This window comes from Nicotiana tomentosiformis, chromosome 2, assembly GCF_000390325.3.
Source record: "Nicotiana tomentosiformis chromosome 2, ASM39032v3, whole genome shotgun sequence".
Classification (NCBI taxonomy): domain Eukaryota; kingdom Viridiplantae; phylum Streptophyta; class Magnoliopsida; order Solanales; family Solanaceae; genus Nicotiana; species Nicotiana tomentosiformis.
Window position 1 is genome coordinate 177,453,296 of NC_090813.1, and position 27,972 is coordinate 177,481,267.

Genomic DNA, 27,972 nt, shown 5'->3' on the forward strand with positions numbered 1-27,972 from the left:
ATGGTGATATCATAGTATTTTAATAGCTCTAACCGCCTTCGCGGCCTCAAATTGAGATATTTTTGCATGAACAAATACTGAAGACTCTAATGATCCTTGAACACCTCACATGGCATGCCGTAGAGGTAATGCCTCCAAATTATCAATGCATGAACAATGGTTGCCATCTCTAAGTCATGAATAGGGTAATTCTTCTCGTAAACCTTCAAATGTCGTGACAAGTATGCAATCACCCTGACATCCTACATCAACAATGTACCGAGCCCAACATGCGATGCATCATAATATACAGTATAGGATCCTGAACCTGTGGGCAACACCAACACCGACGTTGTAGTCAAGGCAGTCTTGAGCTTATGAAAGCTCAACTCACACTCATCCGACCACCAGAATGGAGCCCCTTCTAGGTTAATCTAGTCAATTGGGCTGCTATGGATGAACTTAACCCCTCCCCCCCCCCCCCACACACACACAAAAACCAATGATAATAACCCGCCAAACCTAGGAAGCTCTAAATTTCTATAGGTGAAGTAGGTCTAGGCCAGTTTTGAATTGCCTCAATATTCTTAGGATCCCTCAACAGATACAGTATGCCCAAAAAAGGTAACTGAGTTCAACCAAAATTCACAATTTGAAAACTTGGCATACAATTGACTATCATTCAGAGTCTGAAGTAAAATCCGAAGATGCTGCCCATGCTCCTCTTGACTGCAGGAGTAGATCAAGATATCATCAATGAATACGATCACAAAAGAATCCAAGTAGGGATTGAATACCCGGTTCATCAAATCTATGAATGATGCTGGGGCGTTTGTCAACCCAAATGACATGACTAGGAACTCATAATGCCCTTACCGAGTTTGGAAAGTTGTCTTAGGGACATCTGATGCCCTAATCTTCAATTGATGGTAGCCATACCTTAAATCAATTTTCAAAAATGCCTTGGCACCCTGAAGCTAATCAAATAATCATCAATCCTCAACAACAGATACTTGTTCTTGATAGTGGCTTTGTTCAACTGCCTATAGTCTATACACATCCTCATCGAGCCATCCTTCTTCTTCACAAACAACACGGGCACACGCAAAGGTGAGACACTGGGCGTAATGAATCACTTATCAAGCAAATCCTGTAACTGCTCCTTCAATTCTTCAACTCAGGTGGCGCCATATGGTATAGTGGAATAGAAATGGTTAAGTGCCTAGAGCCAAATCGATATAGAAGTCAATATACCTATCGGGTTGCATCCCCGACAGATCTACGAGAAACACCTCTAGAAACTCACACACAACAGGTATCAAATCCATGGAAAGAACCTCCGAGCTAAAATCACGAACATAAGCAAAATATGTTAGACACCCTTCCTTGACCATATGTCGAGCCTTCACATATGAAATAACCTTGCTCGTAGAACGGCCAAGAGTCCCCCTCTACTCTAATCGGGGTAATCCCGGCATGGATAAGGCCACCATCTTGGCGTGACAGTCCAATATAGCATGATAGGGTGATAGCCAATCCATACCAAAGATAACATTAAAGTCCACCATATCAAGAAATATGAGATCTATACTAGTCTTCAGGCTCCCGGTAGAAACTATACATGAGTGATAGACACGATCTACCACAATAGAATCTCCCAAAGACGTGGACACATATACAAGAGCACTCAAAAAATCATGAAGCGCAATCAGATATGAAGCAAAATAGGATGACACATAGGAATAAGTAGAGCCTGGATCAAATAGAATTGAAGCATCTCTAAGGCAAACTGGAATAATACCTGTGATGGCGGCGTTAGATGACTCGGCCTCAGGTCAAGCTGGGAATGCATAAAAACGGGGCTAGGCCCTACCACTCTAACATCCGTCCCTCTAGCGATCCCTAGATGGCTGGCCTCCACCTCTAATGTCCTGACCTCCACCTTTAACAATCTGTCCCCCCCCCCCTCTAGCTGGCTGTGCAGGCGGTGGAGCAACCGGTGCCAGTATGATGGCACGAGAACCCTGCTGAGATCTGCTACTCAACAATAAAGGGCAATACCTCATAATATGACTTATGCCCCCACACTCAAAGCACTTTTTCGGCTGCTGAGGCTACTGGAGTGAAGACTGACCCTAACAATCCGAATAGTTGTTATAGTAACTCTAAAGCAGTGGTGCACTGATAGGAGCTGAATGTACATTAAACGCCTGCTGCTTAGGACAAGACACATAAGAACCACGACCACCCAAAGCACTCTAGGCTACCTGAAGAGCTGATTGAATCGACCTGGGAGGATAGCCTCTACCAAAAGAACCCCTGCCTCCAGATGAGGCACCATGGAAACCACCTAAATGACGAGGCCTCTTATCAGACACTGGCCCCCTCTCCTAACTATGAACTATCTCGATCCGTCTAGTAATATCTATGGCCCTCTGGAAGGAAATGTCATCCCCATTCTCCTTGGCCATCTAAAGCCTGATACTGAATGTGAGTCCATAAATGAGTCTCCTCACTCTCTCCCTCTCAGTAGGGAGTAAATAAATAGCATGGCGAGCTAGGTCCACAAATCGAGTCACACACTGGTTGACGGTCATGCTGCCCTCCTGAAGACACTCAAATTACCTGCGATAATCCTCTCTCAGAGTGAAAGGAATGAACTGATCCTAGGTAAGTGCACGTGAACTAGTTGGTCAGGTCAACATATAATCTCTCCACCATCTCTTGACAGAACCAGTCATCTGGAACACTGCAAAGTCAACCCCATTAGTCTCAACTATACTAGCACAACACCTCATGGCATGATCCAGGTAATCCTGTGGGTCCTCAGAAGGTGCACCGCTGAAATGAAAAGGAAAGAGCTTGGTAAACTTATCAGCCTCAACAAGGCTTCGGAAGACATAGCGGACCTGTCACCGGCCTATGCTGCAGCAACCAGTTAAACTACCCTAACTGGCTGGACTGTTGGAATCTGATATAGGGGATCCACCTACTCTGGAGTATGAGTAGCGGGAGTCTGTGCTCCTTCCCCAGTCCGAGAGATGGTTGGTGCCACTGGGAATGCACCGGTCTGGGCCAAACTCTCCATAAGGCCCACCAAATGGACTAGAGTGTCCTGAAGCACTGAAGTGGCCATGAATCCCTCCGGGACCCGAGTTGGCCCGATGAGCACGGTTTGAGATGGCACCTCTTCCTTGTGATCAATCTGAGGCTCCACTGCAGGTGTTGCTGCTCGAGCTCTAGGCTGAGCTCTACCTCTGCCTCTGCCTCGATCTCTTGCTCGACCTCGACCTCTGCCCCTGGTAGTAGCTGCCGTAGGGGCTCCGTCTCCTGTCCAGCTGCAGATGTTGTGCATGTTATTTCCATCTGGGAGAAAACAAGAATAGAATGGTTTAATCATCAATGATAGAATGAAATCACACGATAGAGAAAGAAAGAAGTGAAATTTTTCCTGAACTCCACGGCCTCTAGAAGATAAGTACAGACGTCTCCATACCGATCCTCCAGACTCTACTAAGTTTTCTCATGACTCGTGAGACCTAGGCAACATAGTGCTATGATATCAACTTGTCACGACCCGAAATTTCCAACATCGGGACCGTGATTGTGCCTAATATTTCACTTGTTATGCAAGCCAACGTTAGATATAGGTATTAGCTAGAGTTAGATTTTATTTTTGGGGATTCGACCTAAGAGAGTTTTAGAGAGCTACCACGGCTTAAAGATTAAGGTTTTCATCAATTCTCTTGCCAACAATCAGTGCAAAACAAGAGTTTGTATTATAAAATTGTCTTTGATGTTTTCTATGTTCTTAAACTTATTTGTGATGACTTTCTCCATATCCATAGAGTAGTTCTTCCTTGGGGTTTTGATAGATATGGTGTTTTGAATGTTATTTGTAGGTTTAATTCTAGTTTAATTGCATGAATTCGTTTATGGTGCTTTGAATTGATTGCGAATTTATTTACCAGTTTATTTAATCGAAAGAAGAATTTTTTGGTGATTAATTCTGCGTTATTTGATTTGGTTTAATTTAGTGATTCTTCTAAGTAATCGAGAGAGCTTTTTGAATTGTTGATTAAACCAAGTTACGAGAATATTCGACAGACGTTTCCCTAAAGACTAGCCCATTAACGTGTTCTTGCTTATCTTCACAGTGCTTCATATATTAGTTTATTTTGTAGAGTTCAGTTTTAATCGAGAGAGGAATCTTGACCTTACGTTTAAGCTAATTATCGAGTGAATTCGTGAGAATTATTAGAACATTAGAAGTGAATTTAAATAGAGTTAAAAATAACTATCTTGCACCTATAATGTCATGACCTTTATTTCTCATATTGTTTACAAACCATTTTAGTTCATCTCTCATTCTCTATGATCAGGTCTAATTAATAGTAGTCTTAATTTAATAGTTAATTGTAGTACTAATCACTCCAACTCAAGTATTGATCCTCTTAAATAGCAATTAAGCCAGAAATTACTCGAACATTATTTAAATTCAATCCTTGTGGAGACGATAATTTAACTATACTATCTTTGGCTAGCGAGCATTAATTTTGTATTGTGTTTTGCGCTCGTCAAATTTCAACTGTTGATTTTCTTGGATAGCAACCAAGCTAGAAACTATGAGAACACTATTTGAATTCAATCTCTGTGGATACGATATTACACTATACTATATTTGATTAGCGAGCAGAATTTAAGTGTGTGTTTTGCGCTCATCATAGCTATTAACCATTTTTAACAATTTTCAAATTTAATGAAAATAATGAAACTGAATAATCTAAAATAAGGTAATAAACTAATAAGTGACAAAATCTAATTACAAAATCTCAGTACTAGTGTCACGAATACATGATCGTCTAGAATACTACAGATAAAAGTCTGAAATAAACATAACTGTCTGAATTAGAGTAAATAGCTAAAATGAAGTAGAAGGGAACTTCAGGGCTGTGAACGTCTTGCAGCTATACCTCAAGGCTCCACTGAATAGCTGGATCTGAGCTAGTCTACTGAACGCCTTTGGGACCAGCTCCTGTATATGCATAAGAAGTAGAGAGTGTAGTATGAATACAACTGACCCTATATACTATGTAAGTGTCGAGCCTAACCTTGACGAAGTAGTAACGAGGCTAAGGCGGGTCACTTACATTAACATGTATGCAATAATAATAATAATAATAATAATAATAATAATAATAATAATAATAATAATAATAATAATAATAATAATAATAATAATAATAATAATAATAATAATAATAATAATAATAATAATAATAATAATAATAATAATAATAATAATAATAATAATAATAATAATAATAATAATAATAATAATAATAATAATAATAATAATAATAATAATAATAATAATAATAATAATAATAATAATAATAATAATAATAATAATAATAATAATAATAATAATAATAATAATAATAATAATAATAATAATAATAATAATAATAATAATAATAATAATAATAATAATAATAATAATAATAATAATAATAATAATAATAATAATAATAATAATAATAATAATAATAATAATAATAATAATAATAATAATAATAATAATAATAATAATAATAATAATAATAATAATAATAATAATAATAATAATAATAATAATAATAATAATAATAATAATAATAATAATAATAATAATAATAGCAGAAAAGGCAGGAATGGAAGTAAATCAGTTAATTCATAACAACGAGCTCAATCCAACTAATAGTGGATCCAGAATAACCAGCCATATAAGCTCTTCTTGATTACCGAGGCCAATCCAACAATCACAAACAAATATAATTTAAATCAATATGTTGTGGCATACATTTTAATCCCACAATATCAACTTTAAACAATCCGTTGCGGCGTGTAACCCGATTCCACCATATCATCATCTATCAATATTATAATATGTCCTTATTCCGCCATTTCAATTCAATACCTTTTAATTTCCGTTGCGGCATGCAACCCACTCCCAAACAATTTCAATCAACAATAGCAATTCAAGAACCAAGATTTAAAAGAGGTTCTTCATCAAGAGAACAAATATATGAGCAATGGAGAATAACATGAAAATCAAAGAGTCTCGAAAAACTCGGATGTCTCAACTTTACCAACCTAACGGTATCTACCAATTAAAAATTCATACGAATGAAACTACATTATTGAAGGCAACAAATGATACGAAATTATAAGACAAACAAGGCATTAAACAATGTAGATATGTAAGGAAAATAAATAGAGACAAGTAGTAAATAAGCATAGAATTATGGAAAGAATAAATAATTTAATACAAGGAATACTAAATGGCAAGTAGCAAATATTGCATGAAAATCAATTAAGCATGTAGCAATTAAGGCACGAAACAAGATATACTATGAAACAACAAATATAGGGAAGGAAGTAATGTAAAAGCGCATATATACATGTCACATTGCATATACGTCGTTTCACACATAATTCATGCAACATGTAGTCCAAGGGTCCCTAATTCCCTCAAATCATGGTTAGACATAATAATTACCTCACTTCACAACTCAAGCAATCAACCAACCACGGCCTTGCCATTTGAACAAGCCTTCAAACTAACCAAATTATTGACCAAATGATTCAAAATAAGCTTTAAAAACTACCTATAAATGAAAGAGGTTCAATTTCAATCATTTTTGAAAAAGTCAACAAAAGTCACCCCGACCCGCTTGGTCAAAATTGAGATTCGGATAAAACTCCTATTATCCATTCACCCCCGATCCCGGTTATGTGATTTGTTTCAAAATTTGACCTTAATTCGCGGCCTAAATCTCAAATTTACAAAAATTCTCAATTATTCCCAATCCCTAATTTCTACCATAGAAATCTTAAATTTGATGTTGAAATATCATTAAATATAATGGGTAATTGAAAAGAAATGGATTAAAGTCACTTACCAATGAATTTAGGAAGAAAGGTCTCATGAAAAATCACCTCTAGGGTGTTTAGGGTTGAGAAATTGTGAGAAATGAGCTAAGTCCCGTTTTTCCCCTATTTTACCTAGCTGCAGATATCGCAATTTCAATTTCTTGTTTGCAATTGGGAACATGCAAATGAGAGAAAGGGGTCGCAAATGTGAACCCTGTCTCAGAAGAACAGTCATCGCAATTGTGTCATTTTGGTCGCAAATGCGAACCTACAGCCCTCGCAAATGTGACCAAACTCTTCGCAAAAACAAAGCAGCACCCAGTAGCCAGTGATCGCAATTGCGAAGGTCCAGCGTATGCAAATGAGAGAAATTCTCTCAAATGCGAAGCTCACCCAACCTAGCCGATGCTTGCAAATGCGAATCATTGTTCATAAAAGCGAGGCTCGCATTTGTGAGCCAGACCTCGCAAATGCGAGATTTGCAACATAACACTAACAATGGTATTGCACCAGCAGACCTTTCCTTTGCAAAACTCATCTGAAACATGTTCGAATCTTACTTGAGCCCCTCGGGCTCCAACCCAAATACGCACACAAGTGTAATAACATCAGGCAAACTTGCTCGCGCAATCAAATCACCAAAATAATATCTAAATCTACGAATGAATTTTCAAAGTAAAACTCAAGAACACTAAAATCACGTTTAAGTGTCTGAATTATGTCAAATCAATTCCAAATTGAACCAAATTTTGCAAACATGTTTCAAATAGTAATACCGAACTATTCCAAGTTTTAACATCAAAATTCGAATCCGTTAGTTAAGAAGTCAACTTACGTCAAACTTAGTAATTCTTTAAGTTAAAAAAAAATGCTTGTTTTCGGCAAAATGAGTCAAAACAAGTTAGCGACTTTCGAATTCAATTTCGGGCATACGCCAAATCCCAAATTACGATATGAACCCATTGAGACTACCAAAATACTGATCTGGTTCCGTTTACACAAAATATTGACCGTAGTCAACTCAAGTCATTTTAAAGCCACAAATTCACGTTTTCTTAATAATTTTTTCACATAAAAAATTCCGAAAAAAGACTCTGACTGTGTACGCAAATCGAAAAATGCTAAACATAGCTAATCGAGGTCTCAGAACACATAAATAAAGGCTAAATCTCAAAATGACCTATCGAGTCGTTACAACCGTATATTTCACATAACATGATGTTTCTATTAATAATTGACGAATATTAATGTTGAAAGGGTGTTAAGAGAAAGAAATTTCTTGTGGTTCGGTGTTAGAAAGCTTTTGTATTAAAAATATGATTGGGAGTTATTTAAAAAAATAAAACTTATATATGGTAAAAATTTAATTGTGTTCTAAATATTAAGATTTTTTACCTAGTTTAAATAAGGAATAATTTGATTAAAAAATTAGATGATTTTGAATTTTTAAATATTATAAATATATTTAATGACTATTCCTAAATATTAATAAATAATAAAATAACTATTTTATCCATGTGGACTCTAATTGTTAATAGGTAAAAACGATCAACAACATTTCGCTAAAAGTACCCATATTTTTAATATATTATAGATAGATAAATAGATTGATACATAGATATAGATAAGTGTGTGTTTTATATTGAATCTATCATTATTTAAATTTTAGTAAATTCGAGGCCATGTCTTATTGATACTTAAGATTTTCCTAACATTAAAATATGGATAGATTCAGATTGAGAGTTTAAGATTTTTAATATATTTATGGATGAGATAATCTGTAGCTAAAATTGTGGGATTGCCAAAAGTTTTGGAAAATTTATGGAATATCAATTATCTTGTTTTAGTAAATTAAATTTAAATCGTTTATTTTAAAATGGGATATATATATATATATATTCAGACAAAAAATTTAAAAAATGAAGACAATAAAAAATAAGAGAAGCCGAATCCGTATACACACAAAATAGTCAAACAATAATCATTGAAACAAATAATTGTTGCAAAAAAATAAAAAGAAATACAAAATGGGGTAAAGCTCACAGCAACACTGGAATCTGCTAACCAAATTAAAGGAGCAGCAACAGAGGGAAAGAAGCACATTCACTTCACCCAAAAGTTGCATCAGCCATTTGGAAGTTCATCTTCGTGTAAGTTCTCCCAAACTTTGTACGCTTTGCCAGTTTAAGAAAATCTCTACTGAAATTTCTTTGTTTCTTATGATTACATAATCTCCATTTTTCAGACTTCGTATTTACTTTAGTAAAATATTTTATATTCATTACCTTGCGGTACACTGGATAACTTGTCCTTTGGTTCTTCTGGATTTGTATGTGATTGTTGTTTGATGGTCGAAGTTGATTTGTTGTTTACTTTCAAAAGTGATTGAATATTTCATACCAAAAAGAGATCGCATGTGATTAAATCATGATTTATGCCAACATTACCATTGATTCTTTTTTTCTTTCTTTCTAAAACCTCTTTAATTATGTACCTTAATTCTCAATGGAAGCTAATATTTCTTAGTCATAGAACACCTCGTTAAACCAATTTCCCTTGCTTAGGTTTATCTCTCTCTTTTTATTTGTTTCAGTAAGCAACTGAGTGATCATGTAAATGTAAATACGTGATCAGATGGTAAGTCAGACTTGCCTTAAAGTGATGAATCAAAATCTTAGCAGAATTTGTGGATAACTTTATTATTACGAAATAGTAGATCCTGAACGCTCAAGAATGATGCATCTGTTAGCCCGGATCAAGTATTATTTGTCTCTTTATTTACTTTCAGTCATAGATCAATCAAGTAACAATACTATTACGAAATTGATTTGTAAGAATTCAGAATATTAATATAACTATATTAATAGCATATCAGGAGGTGTGCATTGTTCACTTGATATAGATTTAACCTTAACTTATAAACCATACCAATCATTTAATTTAAATAAATATCAAAACTAAGAAATATCTTGGAAATGGTAGTGTTAGTAATTCTTTTTTGTTTTTTCCTTTTCCACTTTTTTGAGTATATGTTTCACCTGAAAGAGAGAGAAGAAAAGAGATTTTTACATGCTACAACACTTAATTAAGACTATTATTGAACGTATCATCACTTCTGATTTATTTCAAAAATAACATATTTATTTAATGTTATAGTAGTATTTTTCAACATAAACGCACACCTACAGATTAAGGATTAGTTTTGACCCATATTAATGCATTCTCTTTCTCTCTTCCTTCAACCTAGCTAGCCACCCCCCATATAATACATCTCCATTCAGATAGAAAAAGCTATGCTTCAGATGAGTTCCTGCTGATGAAGTTGTCATATTCAACAGATGTCAACTTCACATTAGTTTCCAGAGGTGTACCAGCTGGTTTAGCACTACTAAGTCCCATTTCTGCCATCAGTTCTAGTGCATAATTTCTCTGGTTAATTACAATTCCATTTCTTGATCTAGCAAATCCTATTCCCAAAAAGAACTTAAGTTCTTCCAGATCTTTCATTTTGAACTTGTGCTTCAGATCATTTCTGGTCTTCATGATCAAACCAGAATCACTGCCTGTTATTAAGAGATCATCAACATACACTAGCACCGCGACCAATTCAGCCTGCACCTCCTTTGTAAAGAGTGAATAGTCGAAGTGACTTTGAGTGAATCCAAGTTGTAACAAAGCATCTGTTAGATTCTTATTCCACTGCATGGGAGCTTGCTTGAGTCCATATAAGGACTTGTATAGTTTTGACTCTCTGCTTCCTTCCCTGGCTAACAAATCCTTGTGAAATATCCATGTATACTTCCTCTAGGAGATCTCCTTGAAGGAAAACATTGTGTACATCCACTTGAAAGATGCAATAATTCTTGGTTGTTGCTATTGCTAACACTGACCTTACTGTGACCATCTTGGCCATAGGGAAATAGGTTTCAGTGTAGTCTCGTCCCTCCTGTTGGTTGTAACCTTTAGCTATAAGCCTAGCTTTATATCACTCCACAGCCTCTGAGGCCATGTACTTAACCTTGAGCACCCAGTTGCAGCCTATAGCAACCTTCCCTAGAGGAAGTTCTATAATGCTCCATGTGTTATTTTTCTCCAGTGCAGAGATCTCAGCCTCCATTGCTTCAATCCATTTGGCATCTTTGACTGCTTTAGTATAGGAAGTTGGTTCAACTATAGCTGAGTAGGTGGCTAGTGTAGTGCCATACTGGGGGGACACATTTGCATAGCTCACACAGTCTGAGATAGGATAGCAACAATGAGCAGGAGTAATTTAGTCATTCGTCCAGATGGGAGGTATAGTAGCTCTACTTGATTTTCTGCTTTCATTGGGAGGATATGTAGATGCAATTGGAATTGCTGAATCTGCAATCATAGGAACACCTGGATCATCATTAGATGGAGCAGACACAAGAACATCATTAGTATTAGGAATGTCAGTAGGATGAACTTCAAGGGACTAGATAGGACTGTGCCTTGCATCTCCTGAATGAAGAACATATACAAAATTTAAAACAAGAAATAAAGAAGAATCTGTTGTGCTAAGATTCTTGAACATTTTCCTTGAACATTACATCCCTGCTAACTATAAACTCTTTGGAATCAACTCCAAACATTTTGTAACCTTTTTGAGTAACAGAATACCGAAGAAAGACTGCAACTCTTGGAGAGAATTTGTATGCCTTCATAACCTCAATCACATACCCCAAACAACCAAAAACCTTCATCTGATTCAAAGAAGATGAATGACTAAACATAACCTCAAATAGATATTTGCTTTTAAGTATATTGTATGGAAGTCTATTGATGATATACACAACAGTGATGACACATTCTTCCCAGAATTTTAATGGATCTGCAGCTTGGAGCCTGAGTGCTCTTGCCACCTCCAATATATACATGTGTTTTCTCTCAGCTACTCCATTCTGTTGTGAAGTGTTCACACGAGAACTTTGATGAACAATGCCTAGCGTCTGCAGTAACTTAGTCATTTATGAGATATAAATTTCACACCTATTGCAGACCTTAAATATTTCACAGAAGAAGGATAAACATTCTTTTTTTTAAAATGAAGAAGGATAAACATTCTTAACCATGAAAAAGAAAGATTTAAGAGAAACAATCACTTCAGCCTTAGTAGGCAAAAGAAAGACCCATGTATATCAGGAATGATCATTTACCAAAGTCGGAAAATATCTCTTTCCATCATAAGTAGGAACTCTGTAAGGACCCCACACTTCACCGTGAATTATATAAAAACAAGAACCAGAAACTATAGTACTCAAAGGAAAAGGCAATCTGCTTTGTTTAGCCAATGGACAGACAATACAATGCTTGGCAACATCATTACATCCAACAGTTTGAAAGTCGTTTAGTTTCTTCATAGTATCTAAAGGAACATGTCCTAACCTCCTCTTCCATAAAGCTACATTTATTACTCTACGAACTTTTATTGTATTTAAAGTTATGCATTAATCTTGAAATTGAACTCTTGACTTCTACACCTGATACTTGTAATCCACCTTCATTTCCTGAGTTGGAGTTGAAGACATAAAAACCATCTTCCTCTCTACCTATTTCTTCACCTGTCCACCGAAGAGATCCTGAAAAATAAAGAAATCAGGAAAGAACATGACTACCCACTTCATCTCCTTTGTTAGCTTTGAGACAGACAGGAGATTGTATTTGAAGCCATGTATGTACCTTAGTTAATTTTAGGTTCTTACGAACATAAGCCGAACCTACATTCGTGACATGAGCTACATTTCCAGTAGGTAATGCACCTTGCCACCTTTATTTTTATCAAGTGTCTTAACATCAGTCAACAAACTATGACTGTTCACCATGCGACTTGAGGCTCCTGAATCATATAAATCAACATATCCCAATAGCCCAAAATATTCATTACATAACTATACTTCTAATCATGGTCTCAAATACAATAACAACAACAACAACGACCTAGTAAAATCTCACAAAGTGGGAATCATGGTCTCAAATGTGAATAAAAATAGCCAAGTAGTCATGGAAGACAAATAAGCATGTGAAAGTAAATTATTTAGTCCAAACAAGGCATAATAAAGGCATAAGTTACCCAGACATGGTAAAAAATACAAGTACATTTATATACGCTCGTCACCTCGTATATACATAGCCCCCAGTACAAATAACACATAGCACATAAGTCATCTAGGGGAGAAATTCTTTCTTACAAGGCTAGCCAAGAGACTTACCTTCTACAGACAAAGCTTCAACCCTCAAATACCGCTTTCCCTTTGAAATCCTCAATCAAACAACCAAAACCTAGCCGAATATGGTCTAAGAAAGTCAAATATTGCTAAAAGAAATACCTTTAATCAATAAAGGTTTAATCTTTAATGAACTCTCAATTTCGTCCAAATCCAAAATCGAAGCGATTGCCGATTACTCATTCATCTCTAAATCCAAATATATAATTAGATTCAAAGTCCGACCTAATATTGAGGTCCCAACTCCCAAAATTCACTCTCTTAAGTTCAAATCCAAAAACACATTCTCTACACATTAAAATCCTTGCTTTAGGGGTTAAAAACTATGGAGAATCATGATAATAAGTCAAAATTTAGTTAGAATTACTAACCTTTAAAGTTGGGGTGAAAATCTTCTCAAAAATCACCTCAATCCATGGTCTAGGTCTAAAAAAGAGTGGATAATGGCTAAATCCCAATTTTCAATACTATTTATACTCCTGGGCTCTAGGTGCATCGCGTTCGCAACACTCTTGTCGCGTTTGCAAAGGCAGTGCTGGAAGCCTTCGCGTTCGCGAAGGTCATTTCCCCTAGAAATTCTACGTTCGCGACCTACCTTATGCGTTCGTGAAAGGAGATTTCCCGCTGAGCAGAAACACCCTATGATCGCGAGACCTTCTCCGCGATCACAAAGCACTGCATACCAGCAGTAGAAAACTGCTACATTAAGTGCAAGAATGGCTAGAAACCACCCCGAAACTCACCTGAGCTCCCCGCGACCCCGTCCAATTGTCCTAACTAGTCAATGTAGTGTGTACAAACTTGCTCGAGGGATCATAACATTAAAAAAAATCAAAACAAGGAATCAACCATCAATTCGAGAACTTCAAAAGTTCTTAACTTCAAATTTCTATCTTTTGAGTAGAAGTGCCAAAATAACCATGGGTCACCCGAACCAAATATACATACAAGTTCAAAATCATCATACGAAGCTAAGGGAACCTTCAAAACACCAATCCAGGGTCGTTTACTAAGAATGTTGGCCTTCATCAACTCTAGCAGCTTAAGGCTTCTAAAAAATTCTTCTTTTAAAACACACCTGGACTTCTTAAAAATCGAAACCAACCATACACGTAGGTCATAAAACATCAATTGAAGCTACTCGAAGTCTCAGATTGCAAAACGGAGTGCAAAACTCAAAATGATTAGTTGGGTTGTTACATTATTCACCTCTTAAAGAAATATTCGTCCTCGAACGGACTAGAAATGTACCTAAACTGTTGAAAAGACGCAGGTATCTACTCCTCATATTGGACTCGATCTCATAAGTAGCCTTCTCTCTGAGCTGCCCCTTCTATAGCATCTTCATTGAAGCAATCTCCTTAGATCTCAACTTTCGAACATGCCTATCTAGAATAGCTACCGACTCTTTTTTATAAGTCAAATTCTCAAGTTGCACCGTGCTGTAGTCCAAAATGTGCGACCTATCTTTCAAAAGCACATTCTTACCCTCTATAAAAGACACATTGTGAACCTTCTTGTCTGCATAACTCTTTTGCCGACTCTAAGCTACCCGAAGATGATCCTGAATCAATCTCACCTTATCTAAGACATCCCGAACCAAATCTGTACCTACCAACCTCGCCTCACTAGGATCAAACCAACCAATTAGCGATCGACACCGCCTGCAATATAAAGCCTCATAGGGTGCCATCTGAATGCCGGACTAGTAGTTGTTGTATGAAAACTCCACCAACAATAAGGACTAATCTGAATGATCTCCAAAGTCAATCACACAAGCTCTCAACATGTCCTTGAGACTCTGAATAGTCCGCTCAGATCGAGATGATCTACGGATGAAAAGTCATGTTAAGATCCACATGTGTACCCAACTTGTGCTGAACTGCTCTCCAAATGTATGACGTGAACTGAGTACCACATTCTTAAATGATGGAAATACGCACACGATGCAAATGAACATTTTCACAAATGTAGATCTAAGACAACTTCTCCGAAGTATAAATAGTCGACACTAGAATAATATATGCGGACTTGGTCAATCTATCAACAATGACCCAAATAGCATGAAGTCTCCTCAATATCCATGGTAACCTTACCATAAAATCTATAGTGATGCGCTCACGCTTCCACTGCAGAATATCTATCTTCTGAGGTAAACCACTCGGTCTCTTATGCTCATACTTGACCTGCTAACAATCCATACACCACAACACATGCTCCACAATTCTCTTCATCCTCCTCCACCAATAATACTGTCTCAAATCGCGATACATATTTGTATCACCTGGAGGAATAAAATACCACGAACTATGAGCCTCCTCAAGAATCAACTCTCTTAATCCATCAACATTCTGAACACAAAGGCGACCTTGAAGCCGCAATACACCATCATCTCTAATAACCACCTTCTTTACACAACATCGCTACACCGTATCCGTAAGCACCAACAAATGAGGATCATCATAATAACGAGCCTTAATACGATCCAACAAAGACGACTGAGCAACAACACAAGCAAGAACCTATTAGGCTCAGAAATATCCAATCTCACATATCAGTTCGGCTAGGCCTGAAGAGCCTTAGCCAAAGGCTTCTCCACATCTGGAATTATATCCAAACTCTCCATACTCTCCACCTTCCTACTCAAAGCATCTGTTAGCATATTCGCTTTGTCCGGATGATATAACATAGTGATACCATAATCCTTAAGCAACTAAAACCACCTCTATTGCCTTAAATTAAAATCCTTTTGCTTGAACAAGTGTTGCAATGAATGGTGAACACCTCGCAAGACACGCCATACAAGTAATGCCTCTAACAGCTGCCAACTCCAAATCATGAACTAGATATTTTCTCGTAAATCTTCAACTGCCGAGACGCGTTGGCAATCACCCTACCATCCTACATCAAAACTGCATCAAGATCAATATGCGAAGCATCACAATACACGGTATAAGGCCCCAAACTTGAGGGCAACACCAACACTAGAGCGATAGTTAAAGCAACCTTGAGCTTCAGATACCACTTCTTACAATAGTCTAACCATCCGAAAGAAACACCCTTGTAAGTCAACTAAGTAAATAGAGTTGCAAAAGAAGAAAATCCCTATATGAAACAACTATAATGACCTGCTAAACCCAAGAAACTCCGAATCTCTGAAGCTGAAGTAGGTCTAGGACAATTTAGAATTGCCTCAATCTTCTTAGGATCAACCTTGATACTCTCTCTAGATACAATATGACCCAAGAATACAACCGAATCTAACGAGAACTCGTACTTCGAAAACTTGGCATAAAGTTGACGATCTTTCAAAGTCTGAAGTACAACTCTCAAGTGTTGCTCATGCTCCTCAACTCTACAAGAGTAAACCAAAATATATAAGGCTTGAACACTCGGTTCATCAACAACAACAAACCCAGTATATTCACACAAGTGGGGTTTGGGGAGGGTAGTGTGTACGCTGACCTTATCCCTATCTAGTAAAGGTAAAACTGTTATTTCCAATAGACACTCGGCTCAGAAAGGGTGAAGAAGAAGTACCAAATAGTAACAACAAGGAATACGATAACTAAAGCGAACTAAACCCCATGCCGTGATATAGATCTAAGAATATGAAGGAATATAAGTGTTTCTAAAACTACTGGTTAACTTTCAACTACCTACTAGCCTTCCTTCTTAATCATTGACCTCCACACCCTCCTATTAAGGGTCATGTATTTAGTAAGCTGAAGCCGTGTCATATCCTGCCTAATCACCTCTCCCTAGTACTTCTTTGGCCTACCTCGATCTCTTTTCAAACCCGCCATGGCCAACCTCTTATGCTTCTTAATAAGAGCATCAATACTTCTCCTCTTTACGTGCCCGAACCATCTCAGTCTCAACTCCTGCATCTTGTAATCCATAGAGGCCACTCCCACTTTGTCCCGAAAAGCTTCATTCCTAATCTTATCTCTATCTCTCCTAGTACACCCACTTATCCATCTCAACATCCTCATTTCTGCTACTTTTATTTTCTACTAAGGAGTTCTTGATTGACCAACACTCAGCCCCATATAGCGTAATTGGTCGAACCAACACTCTGTAAAATTTATCCTTAAGTCTTGGCGGCATATTATTATCACATAAAACACTGAATGCAAGCTTCCATTTCATCCATCACACTCCAGTACGATGTGTGATATATCAAATCCATGAAATCCGCTAGAGCATTAGTGAAACCAAAAGACATCACCAAAAACTAATAAAGACCATAACGAGTATGAAAAGTTGTCTTACGGACATCTGATGCCCTAATCTTCACCTTATGATTACCCGATCTCACGCCAATCTTGGAGAATACCTAGGCACCCTAAAGTTGATCAAACAAATCATCAATATGAGCCAATGGATACTTGTTCTTGATAGTAACCTAGTTCAATGACGATAATCAATATACATCCTCATAGACCATCTTTCTTCTTTAAAATTAACACTAGCACACCCAAGGAGAAACAATTGGTCTAATGAACCCAAGGAAATCTTGCAACTGCTCTTTCAATTTCTTTAACTCAGGTGGAACCATATGATATGATGGAATAGAAATAGACTGAGTGTCCGGAACCAAATCAATGCAGAAATCAATATCTTTATCATGTCTACCCAGAAAAGCATAACATCTAGATGGAGCACCTCATGTCTAACCTCCACCTCTAGGATGACCCCTCACTGTATGGCCTTCACCTCTGAAAGTGGTGTAGCAATTAGTATGGGGACCACAACCTGAGAACTCTTCTATGATGGGCCTCTAACAAGCATAGGGCAATACTTCCTCACATGGCCCAACTCTATACACTCGTAACAACCTCTAGCATATGAAGGATGCTGAAACTGAGTCTGCCCGTGATGACCCAAATAACCACTTGAAGAACCTGAGTAAAAGGAGTGCGATATGAACTCACTGGATGCCAGAGTACCATGTGCGGGATGATGACTAGAATGCACTGGCTTGCTGAAATGACCTCCCCCAAAATGACCTCTACCTTTTGACGAAGCAGCACTGAAACTCTCAGAACGTCGAGGCCTCTTCTCTATCATCATAGCCTTTCTAACCTGAATGCGAATGCGCTCAATCCTCTGCGCAATCTCAACTACCTGATGAAATGTAGTACCAATCTCGGACCCTCTAGCCATAGCAACCCTACTATCGTAACTCAAACCCTCAATACATCTCCTCGCCTTCTCAGCCTCGGCGAGGATCAAAAAAGCCGCATGACAGAACAACTCTGTGAATCTCCTCTCATACTTATTCACTGACACACAATCCTTCTGAAGAAGCTTAAACTGACCCCTCAGCTCATCCCTCCTTGTGAGCGAGATGTACTTCTCCAGAAAAAGATGCAAGAACTAGTCCATGTAAGAGGAGATGAACCTACTGGTCTACCCTAATCATAGGTCTAGCACCATTTCTTAGTCAACCCTGTCAGCTAAAATGTAGTGAAGTCCACTCCATTGGACTCTACCAAGCCCTATGAAGCACCTTACGACATCTGTCAAGAAAATCATGGGTATCCTCTATGGGACCACCATCAAAGTGAGTAGGGTGCAGTCTTTGAAACCGGTCCATCCTCTTCTGCTCCTCGGCAGACATCGCGGGATGAAATAACGGCGGAGCTACCACCTGTGAAGTACCTAGGGTTTGAGACCCCCCTCCAACTTGAGAAGTCATTGGGGCAACTGAAACCGCTTAAGTTTGAGTCATAGAATTAATGAAACTGACCATCTTGGCCAAAGCCTCCTTGGGCGTATCAACAAGCCCTATAGAAATCTCAACTTGCTCCCTAATTAGACCTTCCTCTCGATCCATGGATGGGTCCGTTGATGTAGCACCCTAACAACCACAAGCCATTCCACCTCTAGGTGCAATTATGCGACCCTTAATGGGAGCTCCTGCCTTGCCTCGGGCCCTACCCCCACCGGCTCCGGCCGGTGTTACAACCTCTCTGGCACCAACTAATGTCAAAGAGTGTGTTCTCACCATATGTGACATCTCCGTACTGATCCGTAAAACCCTATTTGGCCTACTCGTGACTTGTAAGATCCTTAGAATCTAGTGCTCTGATACAAACTTGTCACGATTTAAAATCCGACCAAAGGTCGTGATAGCGCCTAACTCCATTTACTAGGCAAGCAACACCCAAAATCAATAATAATAACATACTTTACTTAAATTAATAGAGTCATAATATAAATAATATGAGAATAAGTCTCAAAACAACGTAATAAGATATATAAATCTATACGGTGTCTAAACACGACAACAACCATATACAATACATCTCAAAATTCGGTGTCACATGTGCACGAGCATCTAAATAGAGTATACAAATATAATCCAAACATCTGTCTGATAAGAAGGAAATAAACAGACGGGAATAGACAGTCAAGAGAAGGGACTCCATGTGGTGCGGATCAAGTAAAGTAAAACAGCTAACCATGAAGTCTCCAACAAATAAGCCTACACAGCTGGGTGAGTAGCGCTAGCCCCTGCCTCAGAATCTGCATAAAATATACCGAAATGTAGGATTAGTACAATAATCATGTGTACCCATTAAGTATTAAGTCTAACATCGAAGAAGTAGTAGCGAGGCATCGATAATGACACTTATTAATAGCCCAATAATCAAGATAACATCATAAATAAGCGAGAAATATGGCATAATATCATTAAACAAGTACAAGAGATAAAAGAGCAAATATCATAAAGAATTAGACATACTTTTCCGACATAAGAGTTCAAAACTGAATATTAAACATGCATCTAAGGTAAAGAGCCAAGTAAGGAACGAAAGGCATCAACAATAACATGTAAACAAGATACTTATCATTTTAGCATTTTATATGCATGCTTCTAGATGTGTCTAGGATGTCTATGCATACTTTGGACTCACTCTCAATGCAACGCAAACACAAATTTATGTGCCTGACATAAGTCCATGTGTCCAACCAAGCACCAATCTGAGTGCCTAGGCTCACAAGGCTAGTATTAACCATGGGCAATCACCTGATTCCGAAGGGATGGATCCAAATCCGAGCGTCGATCCAATCAAGTAGATCGCAAGCAATAATTTATATCCGCTCATAGTGTCCATAGGGTCAAAAGTCCTCAAATCTCTCTACAATATCCAACTTCCAACTTAAGTGTATGCACATGAGATAATATAATAAGTTACACCATGACAATAAAATAGAGATTGCAGATAAATTTTTACAAGAATAAGAGATATCTACGGCTAATCATGTAAAACAACATATCTCAAAAGCCCAAAATACTCATTACATAATTATACTTCTAATCATGGTCTTTAACTTGAATAAAAATAGCCAAGTAGCCCTGGAAGCCAAAGAAGCATGTGAAAGTAACTCATTTGATCCAAACAAGGCATATTAAAGGCTTAAGCTACCCGGACATGGTAAAAAAATACAAGCACAAGTATATACTCTTGTTGCCTCGCATATACGTAGCCTCCAATACAAATAACACATAGCACATAAGTCACTTAGGGGAAAAATTCTCTCTTACAAGGTTAAACAAGAGACTTACCTTCTGCCGATAAAGCTTTAACCCTCAAATACTGCTTTTCCTTTAAAATCCTCAATCAAACAACCAAAACCTATCCAAATACGGTCTAAGAAAGTCAAATAATGCTAAAGAAAATACGCCAATCAATAAAGCTTCAATCTTTGGTGAATTCTCAATAGTCAACAAAAAGTCAACCCTGGCACACTTGGTCCAAATCCAAAAAACGGGACTGATTCTCAATTACTCATTCATCCCCGAATCCAAATATGTAATTAGATTCAACATCCAACCTCAAATTAAGGTCCCAAATTTCAAAATTCACTCTCTTAAGTTCAGATCCAAAAACTCATTATCTACACTTTAAAATGCTTGCTATAGGGGTTAAATCTATGGGGAATTATGATAATAAGTCAAAACTTAGTTAAAATTACTAACCTTTGAAGTTGAGGTAAAATTCCTCTAATAAATCGCCCCAATCCATGGTCTAGGTCTCAAAAATGGTGAAAATGGCTAAATCCGAATTTTTAACACTATTTATACCCCTGGGCTCGAGGTGCATCGTGTTTGCGACACCCTTGTCGCATTCGCGAAGGTCAGTGCTGGAAGCCTTCGAGTTCATAAAGGTCATTTCCCCAAACCTTCAGCGTTGGCGTAGGGTAATTTCCTGATGAGCCCAAACACCCTATGTGATTGCGAGACCTCCTCCGCGATCGCGAAGCACTGCATACCAGCAGAAGAATATTGCTGCGATGAGTGCAAAAATATTCGAAAAACAATCCGAAACTCACCCGAGCCGCTCCAATTATCCTAACTAGTCAATGTAGTCTATTCAAACTTGCTCGAGAGATCATAACATAAAAAACAACTTCGACGAGAAGTGCCGAAATGACCACAGGTCACCGAGGCCCAAACCAAACATAATACAAGATCAAATCATACGAAACTAAAGGAACCATCAAAATATCAATTCGGGATTATTTACTAAGAATGTTGACCTTAGTCAACTATAGCAACTTAGGTTTCTAAAAAGAGAATTCTTCTTTTAAAATACACCCGGACTTCTTGAAATTAAAATCAACCACACACGCCATAAAACATCAAATGAAGCTACTCAAGTCTTGGATCACAAAACGGAGTGCTAAAACTCAAAACAACTAATTGGGTCGATACAATTCTCAACTTCATTTTCTTCTTGATCAGGAGTATTAATATTTTGAGGAGCAAGTATATCTAGTTCATCAACAGTTATGTTATTGTCTTTTGGAAAGAAACTGCAACAATATGAACTGATTCCTCCACATGTAAGGTTCTTTTGTTGAATAATCTGTATGATCTGCTAGATATGGAGAAATCCATAAATATTCCTTCATCACTTCTTGGATCAAGCTTTCCGAGATTGTTCTTACCGTTGTTGAGTATGAAATACTTGCTAACAAAGGCGATGAAAGTAGCTGACATTTGACTTCTTTCCTTTTCATAACTCATATGGAGTTTTCTTAAGAATTAGTATGATTAAACATCGATTTAAAATGTGTCAAGTCGTACTTACAGATTCAGCCCAAAATTAGGTTGGGATAGAACTTTCTACAAACATAGTTCTCGCCATGTCTTGTAATAATCTGTTCTTTCTTTCTACAACTACATTTGCTTCCTTTTGGCTTCCATACCCAACTCACTCTCACCTTTCTCTTTTGTTTTTTGATACAATCACTATACAAGATTATAGTGCTTAATAGAAAATAAAAGAGAATACTATAGGCAAGGAAAAGCTAGACGTTGTGGCCTTTCCCCAATATCTTCAATGATTTGAATGAGCCCGCTCCTTACATTAATGAGGGAATTGACTTGATTAGCCCTAATGGAGAATGTTGGAACTTGGAACCAATTTTACGAGTGAAACGAGGGAGTTAAATACACTCAGTTTGATACTTGAAGTGACTTCAATAATCTCAACTGACTTTGGTAATTATTCTTTGCTTCATTTGAATCAACCAGACTTTGATTTAAATATTCTGAATTTGCTTCGAGTCTTGACTGGTTTTGGGCTGGGAAGCTTCCTCTTCTTATGATCTTCATGGACTTCTTGACACTTGTGGGCTGCCTAATCAATTGACTAATTTCTCCTGCAAGGATAATTTATACTAATCAGTATCAAAACCAGTGGCGGAGTTGAACCTAATGGGAATTGAACCTATGGCATTTCAAAGATTTTGAACCCCTTTGACCACTAGGCTATACTTTTGGGTTGTGTCAAGAGGGTTCAAAACTTAATATATAAAGGTAAAAAACAGACTTTGCCTTATATATACATTGTAATTTTTCCCCTTCCACCCCTAAATCCGCCCCTGATCAAAACTAATCATTTTGTCTTCATTAAAACATATTATAGTATTAACACTGTTTACTTTATATTTGGAGCCAATATTTTCCTTGATAGACATTATATTTGGGTGAACATTCAAACATTGAAGAGAGTGTTAGCAACAATGCTATTATTTGTAAAAGTATTACCCCCTCCGTTTTAATTTGTTTGAACTTATTTGACTGTGCGCGGAGTTTAATTAAAGAGAAAACTTTTGAAATTTGCGGTCCAAAAAAATCTATAGATATTTGCGTGACTATAAATCATCTCATTATGGGTAAAATAAGAAGTTTAAAGTTACATTCTTTCCAAATTTAGAAATGGGTCACTTTTTTTTAACTGACTAAAAAGAAAAAAAGGTTCATTATTTTTGAAACCAAAGTAGTATATGAAATCACAATTCTTGAGTTGTATTGTCACATGCATGCCCACGTGTGAGATCATACTGGGTATGTTGTTGTCTTGTCACATGCATGTCTCTTAATAAATACTTAACAACTATTTGGTTTGTTATGAACCTAAAGTTAATGAAATAAATTTGAAATCAGCAAGGAGGATGATTATTGTATTCAAATTACAATTAGCAATTAATATAGCTATATGTTAGGGAACTTCAAGCACCCAAGGGTGTGGCCTAGTGATCAATAAAGTGGGTGAGAACCATCATGTCTTAGGTTCAAATCCCAACGGAGGCAAATACTAGGTGATTTCTTCCTATCTATCCAAGCCTTGGTGGATAGAGTTATCTGATACCTGTTGCTGGTGGGAGGTGGCAGATATCCCGTGGAATTAGTCGAGGTGCGCGCAAGCTGGCCCGGACACCACGGTTATCAAAAAACAATGTTAGGGAACTTCAACAATATATCTTGCATCTTGATTTGAAACTATCAGTATTTTGAAATACAAGTATACAACCGCTATTAAATGTGATGTAGTTTCACTTTTGGTCGATATTTATAAAACTTGTCTATCATTTTTAAATGCCAACGTTTAGCAAATTGCTATATTTACAAATATTTATAATCTGGATGTCCTTCACAGCAGAATTATAGAGAGAGATGGCTGCTTATGCTGCACTAAATTCTGTGATGGGAACAATAGAGCAGCTTTTAACGTCCAACTTATCATGCCTACAAGGTCACAAACAACATTTGAAATTACTCTATGAGAAGTTTGGCTCTCTGCAAGAGTCTCTTGAAAACATTGATGGCGAACCAACAACGGATTTGCAAGTAAAAGTCAAAGGTGTAGCATATGAAGCAGAAGATGAAGTTGAATCACTAGCGAAACAATTCGCGGAGAAGAATGAAGTCCTTCCATTTGAATCCAGCGAGAGGTTTGGTAAATTCTGTCAGCAGGCTACACAAGAGATTGATTATGTCAAGGCACAGCTCATCAAGCAGAAGGAGAACAAAAATTTGCAAGCTGGAAATTCTTCAACCGATGGTTCTAGTTCTCTACGACCACATGCTTCAATCCTTGAGGACGATATGGTGGGTCGCACCATTGAAAGAGATAGAATAATTAATAAACTTAAGAGACGCTCAAATAAACTGGAAGTCATCTCTGTTGTGGGGATGGCAGGCATAGGTAAGTCAACTCTTGCCAAAGATATATTTCAGGATACCTTTATTAAGCAATACTTTCATATTCGTAAATGGATTACTGTGTCTGAGAACTGTAATTTTAGAAAGATGCTTCTAGACCTTCTGCAAGATGCTACTGCGAAGAAAGAAGAGCTTAATAAGAAAACTGATGGAGACTTAGCTGGTATCTTCCAGAATAGTTTGAAGGTAGAAAGGTATTTGATTATTGTGGATGACATATGGAGCAAAGAAGCTTGGAATAGGATGATTCATTGGTTTCCAGATTGTGAAAATAATAGTCGACTAGTGTTGACTTCTCGAGACCAGCCGGTAGCTGACCACGCTACCTCTCCTGAAGATGTTATTAGGATGCATCTTCTGGAACCAGATAAAAGTTGGGATCTGTTTCACCAAAAGGTGTTTGCTAAAAGAGATTACCCGGTAGAATTTAAGGAGATTGGGAGGGAAGTTGTAAAAGAGTGCAAAGGATTACCGCTAATGATAACTGCAGTCGCTGGAATTCTCTCTAGCAAGAGTACACTGGATGAGTGGAAGAAAGTAGCTAAAAATATGAGCTCTTTAGTAAATAATGATGATTATCAACGATGTTTAGAAGTGGTCGATTTGAGCTACAATCATCTTCCTTCTCATATGAAAGCTTGTTTTTTGAACTTTGGAGTGTTTCCAAAAGCCATAGAGATTTCTGTGAAGAAGTTGATAAGGTTATGGGTTGCAAAAGGACTCTTAAAGCTAAAGGGGGTCAAGGAATGGGAAAAAGTGGCTGCCAAGGTTTTACTTGATCTTATTGGGAAAAATCTAGTTATTATTGACAAGCAAAGTTTGGATGGAAATATCAAGACATGTAGGATTCATGATCTTTTTCATGATTTATGCTTGAGAGAAGCCGAACGCGAGAATCTTTTGTATGTTACTTCTGATGCCACCATTTCTGCATCTGGAATACAGAGAAATCTTCCTAAAGATCGTAGGTGGGTGTCAATTCATTCAAGTGGTAGTGTTTCTTATCCCTCCATGAGGTCCGCTGATCTTACCCATAGCAAAGCACATTCTCTTTATTTTATGGGTAGCTTTTTTTGGTTTGAAATGGATTTAGAACCTTTTCTTTTCAAACGACTAAGAGTACTGGATTTGGAGGGAATGATGGTTGATTTGTTCCATATTTTCAAAGGAGGCCTTTATCGTCTTAGGTATTTGGCTGTGATGACTGGTGATTGGTCTGAGATTCTACCAATTTCCAATCTTTGGAATATACAAACTCTCATTTTTAGCCCACGTCCAGGGATTTCTAATAACTATATAAGTTATCAAAAAGAGATTTGGCAAATGTCTCAATTAAGGTATCTCTATGCAAGAGGCATATCTCTATGTTCTCCTGGGTTGATATCAGGGAATGAAGTTGAGCGTTTGGTTCTGGGAAACTTACTGACTGTTTCTGGGTTGAGTCCTTCTTGTTGCACAAAGGAAGTAATTGAAGGGATTAAGAAAGTGAAAAAATTGGCTATTCGCAGCACTAGGCATGACTTCTCTAAGGATCCTGAATGGATAGATAATCTTAAATATTTAGATGAGCTCGAGGCACTAAGTATTGCAGATAACAATTATCCTTCAAGGACTTGTCCGTTCTTTAGGCTTACAAGTCAAGATTCTCTGCCACCAAGTCTCAAGAAGTTGAAACTTACCACCACTCATCTGCCGTGGGAGTACATGGCCATTATTGGGAAGTTGCCCAATCTCGAGGTGCTCCAATTGAAGAAGTGGGCCTTTGAAGGCAATGAGTGGAAAGTAACAGAGATATTTAAAAACTTGAAGTACTTTCTCCTTGATCAGTCCTATTTTCAGTATTGGAAAAGTGACTCTAATGATCATTTCCCAAACCTCGAGCAGCTAATAATCAGAGACTGCTCATTTTTGAAAGAGATTCCTCAAGAATTTAACACTAGTAAGACGCTGGAGCTCATTGAGGTACATGGATGTACTCGTCGCGTTGTGGATTTGTTTAAGGGCATCCTGGATTTCCAAGACCTTTTGGGAAGGGACAAACTTAAAGTAAATGACTTCAATACATGTAAGTGTCTGTGTACTTTCTATATCCGTTAAATGTTTGACTTCCAATATAGAAAACTATGCTGAATTACCACTAGATGAGAATTCACCTTTTGGCGACTCAAATTCGACTAAAATTTCTTCTGCACGACTGTTATATTGTTTGAAGCGTAACAAGCTATGGTATAGAATAGTATTTCATAAAGTCTGTTACATGTGATTTTCAAGTTAGGGCCTTTTTCTGGTGTGTAGGCTCACAGTGGTGTATAGCGACCATTGCGCATAATACCTAATATTTCTTTGGAGCTCTTCCAACTATTATTTTGAAGCAAGAATGAAATTCATTAGACGATCATCTTACCTACATCTTTTGAGGGCTCAGTCAAAAAACCAAATCGAAAAAGGAAGCAGCCTATATTATATGCAAATGTAGCTAAATAAGCCTAGTAATATTCAACTAAGTATTTACACTATGTTTCCCAGGAAATTGTGCTCTTCCCAGTTCCTGTTAATTACGTGAAAAAAGAGTCCTGATTTCAAATTTTGGTGTGATATTGCTGACAGAAATAAGTTAAAAATGACAATCACTTTGAAAGAGCAGCATCTGATCTGTTGCATAACAGAAAACAAAAAATTTGTTTGCCTCCTTTATCTACGATAAGGAGGAAAACGCTCTTGAATAGTATGTTGAGTTGAAGTTAGATGTCCTACATCTTTTAAACTATATGAATGTGTTGTACTGAGTTTCTAACTCTAACGTTCTGTTCTTTCAGTTTAAACTTACTAAGGTGGGAGGTAAGATTGTTGGAGTGCAGATGAAAATTATATATGAATAAAAAGAGGAAGATCCTAATGGATTTGCAGAAAGTACCAACTGCAGCTGACTGAGTCACATAAGGTGTTGTCATCCCTTTGTGAATTTTGCCCAAGAAATCCACAAGAGCAAGACTCAGCAAGAGATGGGTGCATCTTAATGCTTGTTATATGCTGGTTTTTTCTTTTCTTATCTTTTGAACTGTTCGTTTTTCTAGTTAAAGTGGTGGTGATTTTTATTGTTCAACAACTTAAGGAAAAAACAAAAGTAGAGTGCCTTGTAATAATGTGGGCTTTAAACCCAAATGTTCCTTACCTCATAGAGGTATATCTATTTTCGTTCTTATTATATTATCCTGAGCACTTCTTATGCTTTAGTGTCCATTAACAGGCTTCAAAATGGAGTTTGTTAAATTTAACGGAACAATCACGAGTGTTTTTGTAAAAGAG

At 37.3% G+C, this 27,972-nt stretch overlaps 1 protein-coding gene and 1 long non-coding RNA gene across 3 annotated transcripts; one reads left to right on the plus strand and one right to left on the minus strand.

The window, feature by feature from the left end:
* Positions 1-8,879: 8,879 nt before the first annotated feature.
* On the plus strand, positions 8,880-27,873 carry LOC104105433 (putative late blight resistance protein homolog R1A-10). Of its 2 annotated transcripts, none has more exons than XM_009613736.4 (3): positions 8,880-9,044; positions 24,101-26,731; positions 27,483-27,873. In XM_009613736.4, the coding sequence occupies exons 2-3, from the start codon at positions 24,118-24,120 to the stop codon at positions 27,485-27,487; spliced, it is 2,619 nt and encodes an 872-aa protein (XP_009612031.1). In that variant the 5' UTR covers positions 8,880-9,044; positions 24,101-24,117; the 3' UTR covers positions 27,488-27,873. The 2 variants fall into 2 exon arrangements, with proteins under 2 accessions (XP_009612031.1, XP_009612039.1); XM_009613744.4 differs by having other exon boundaries at positions 24,104-26,731.
* On the minus strand, positions 11,932-23,012 carry LOC104105425 (uncharacterized). The gene is made up of 4 exons (XR_011414406.1): positions 22,247-23,012; positions 20,179-20,290; positions 19,610-19,673; positions 11,932-12,494 (listed from the first exon to the last, which is right to left on the minus strand). It is a non-coding gene; the product is annotated as an uncharacterized lncRNA (long non-coding RNA).
* Positions 27,874-27,972: the final 99 nt, after the last annotated feature.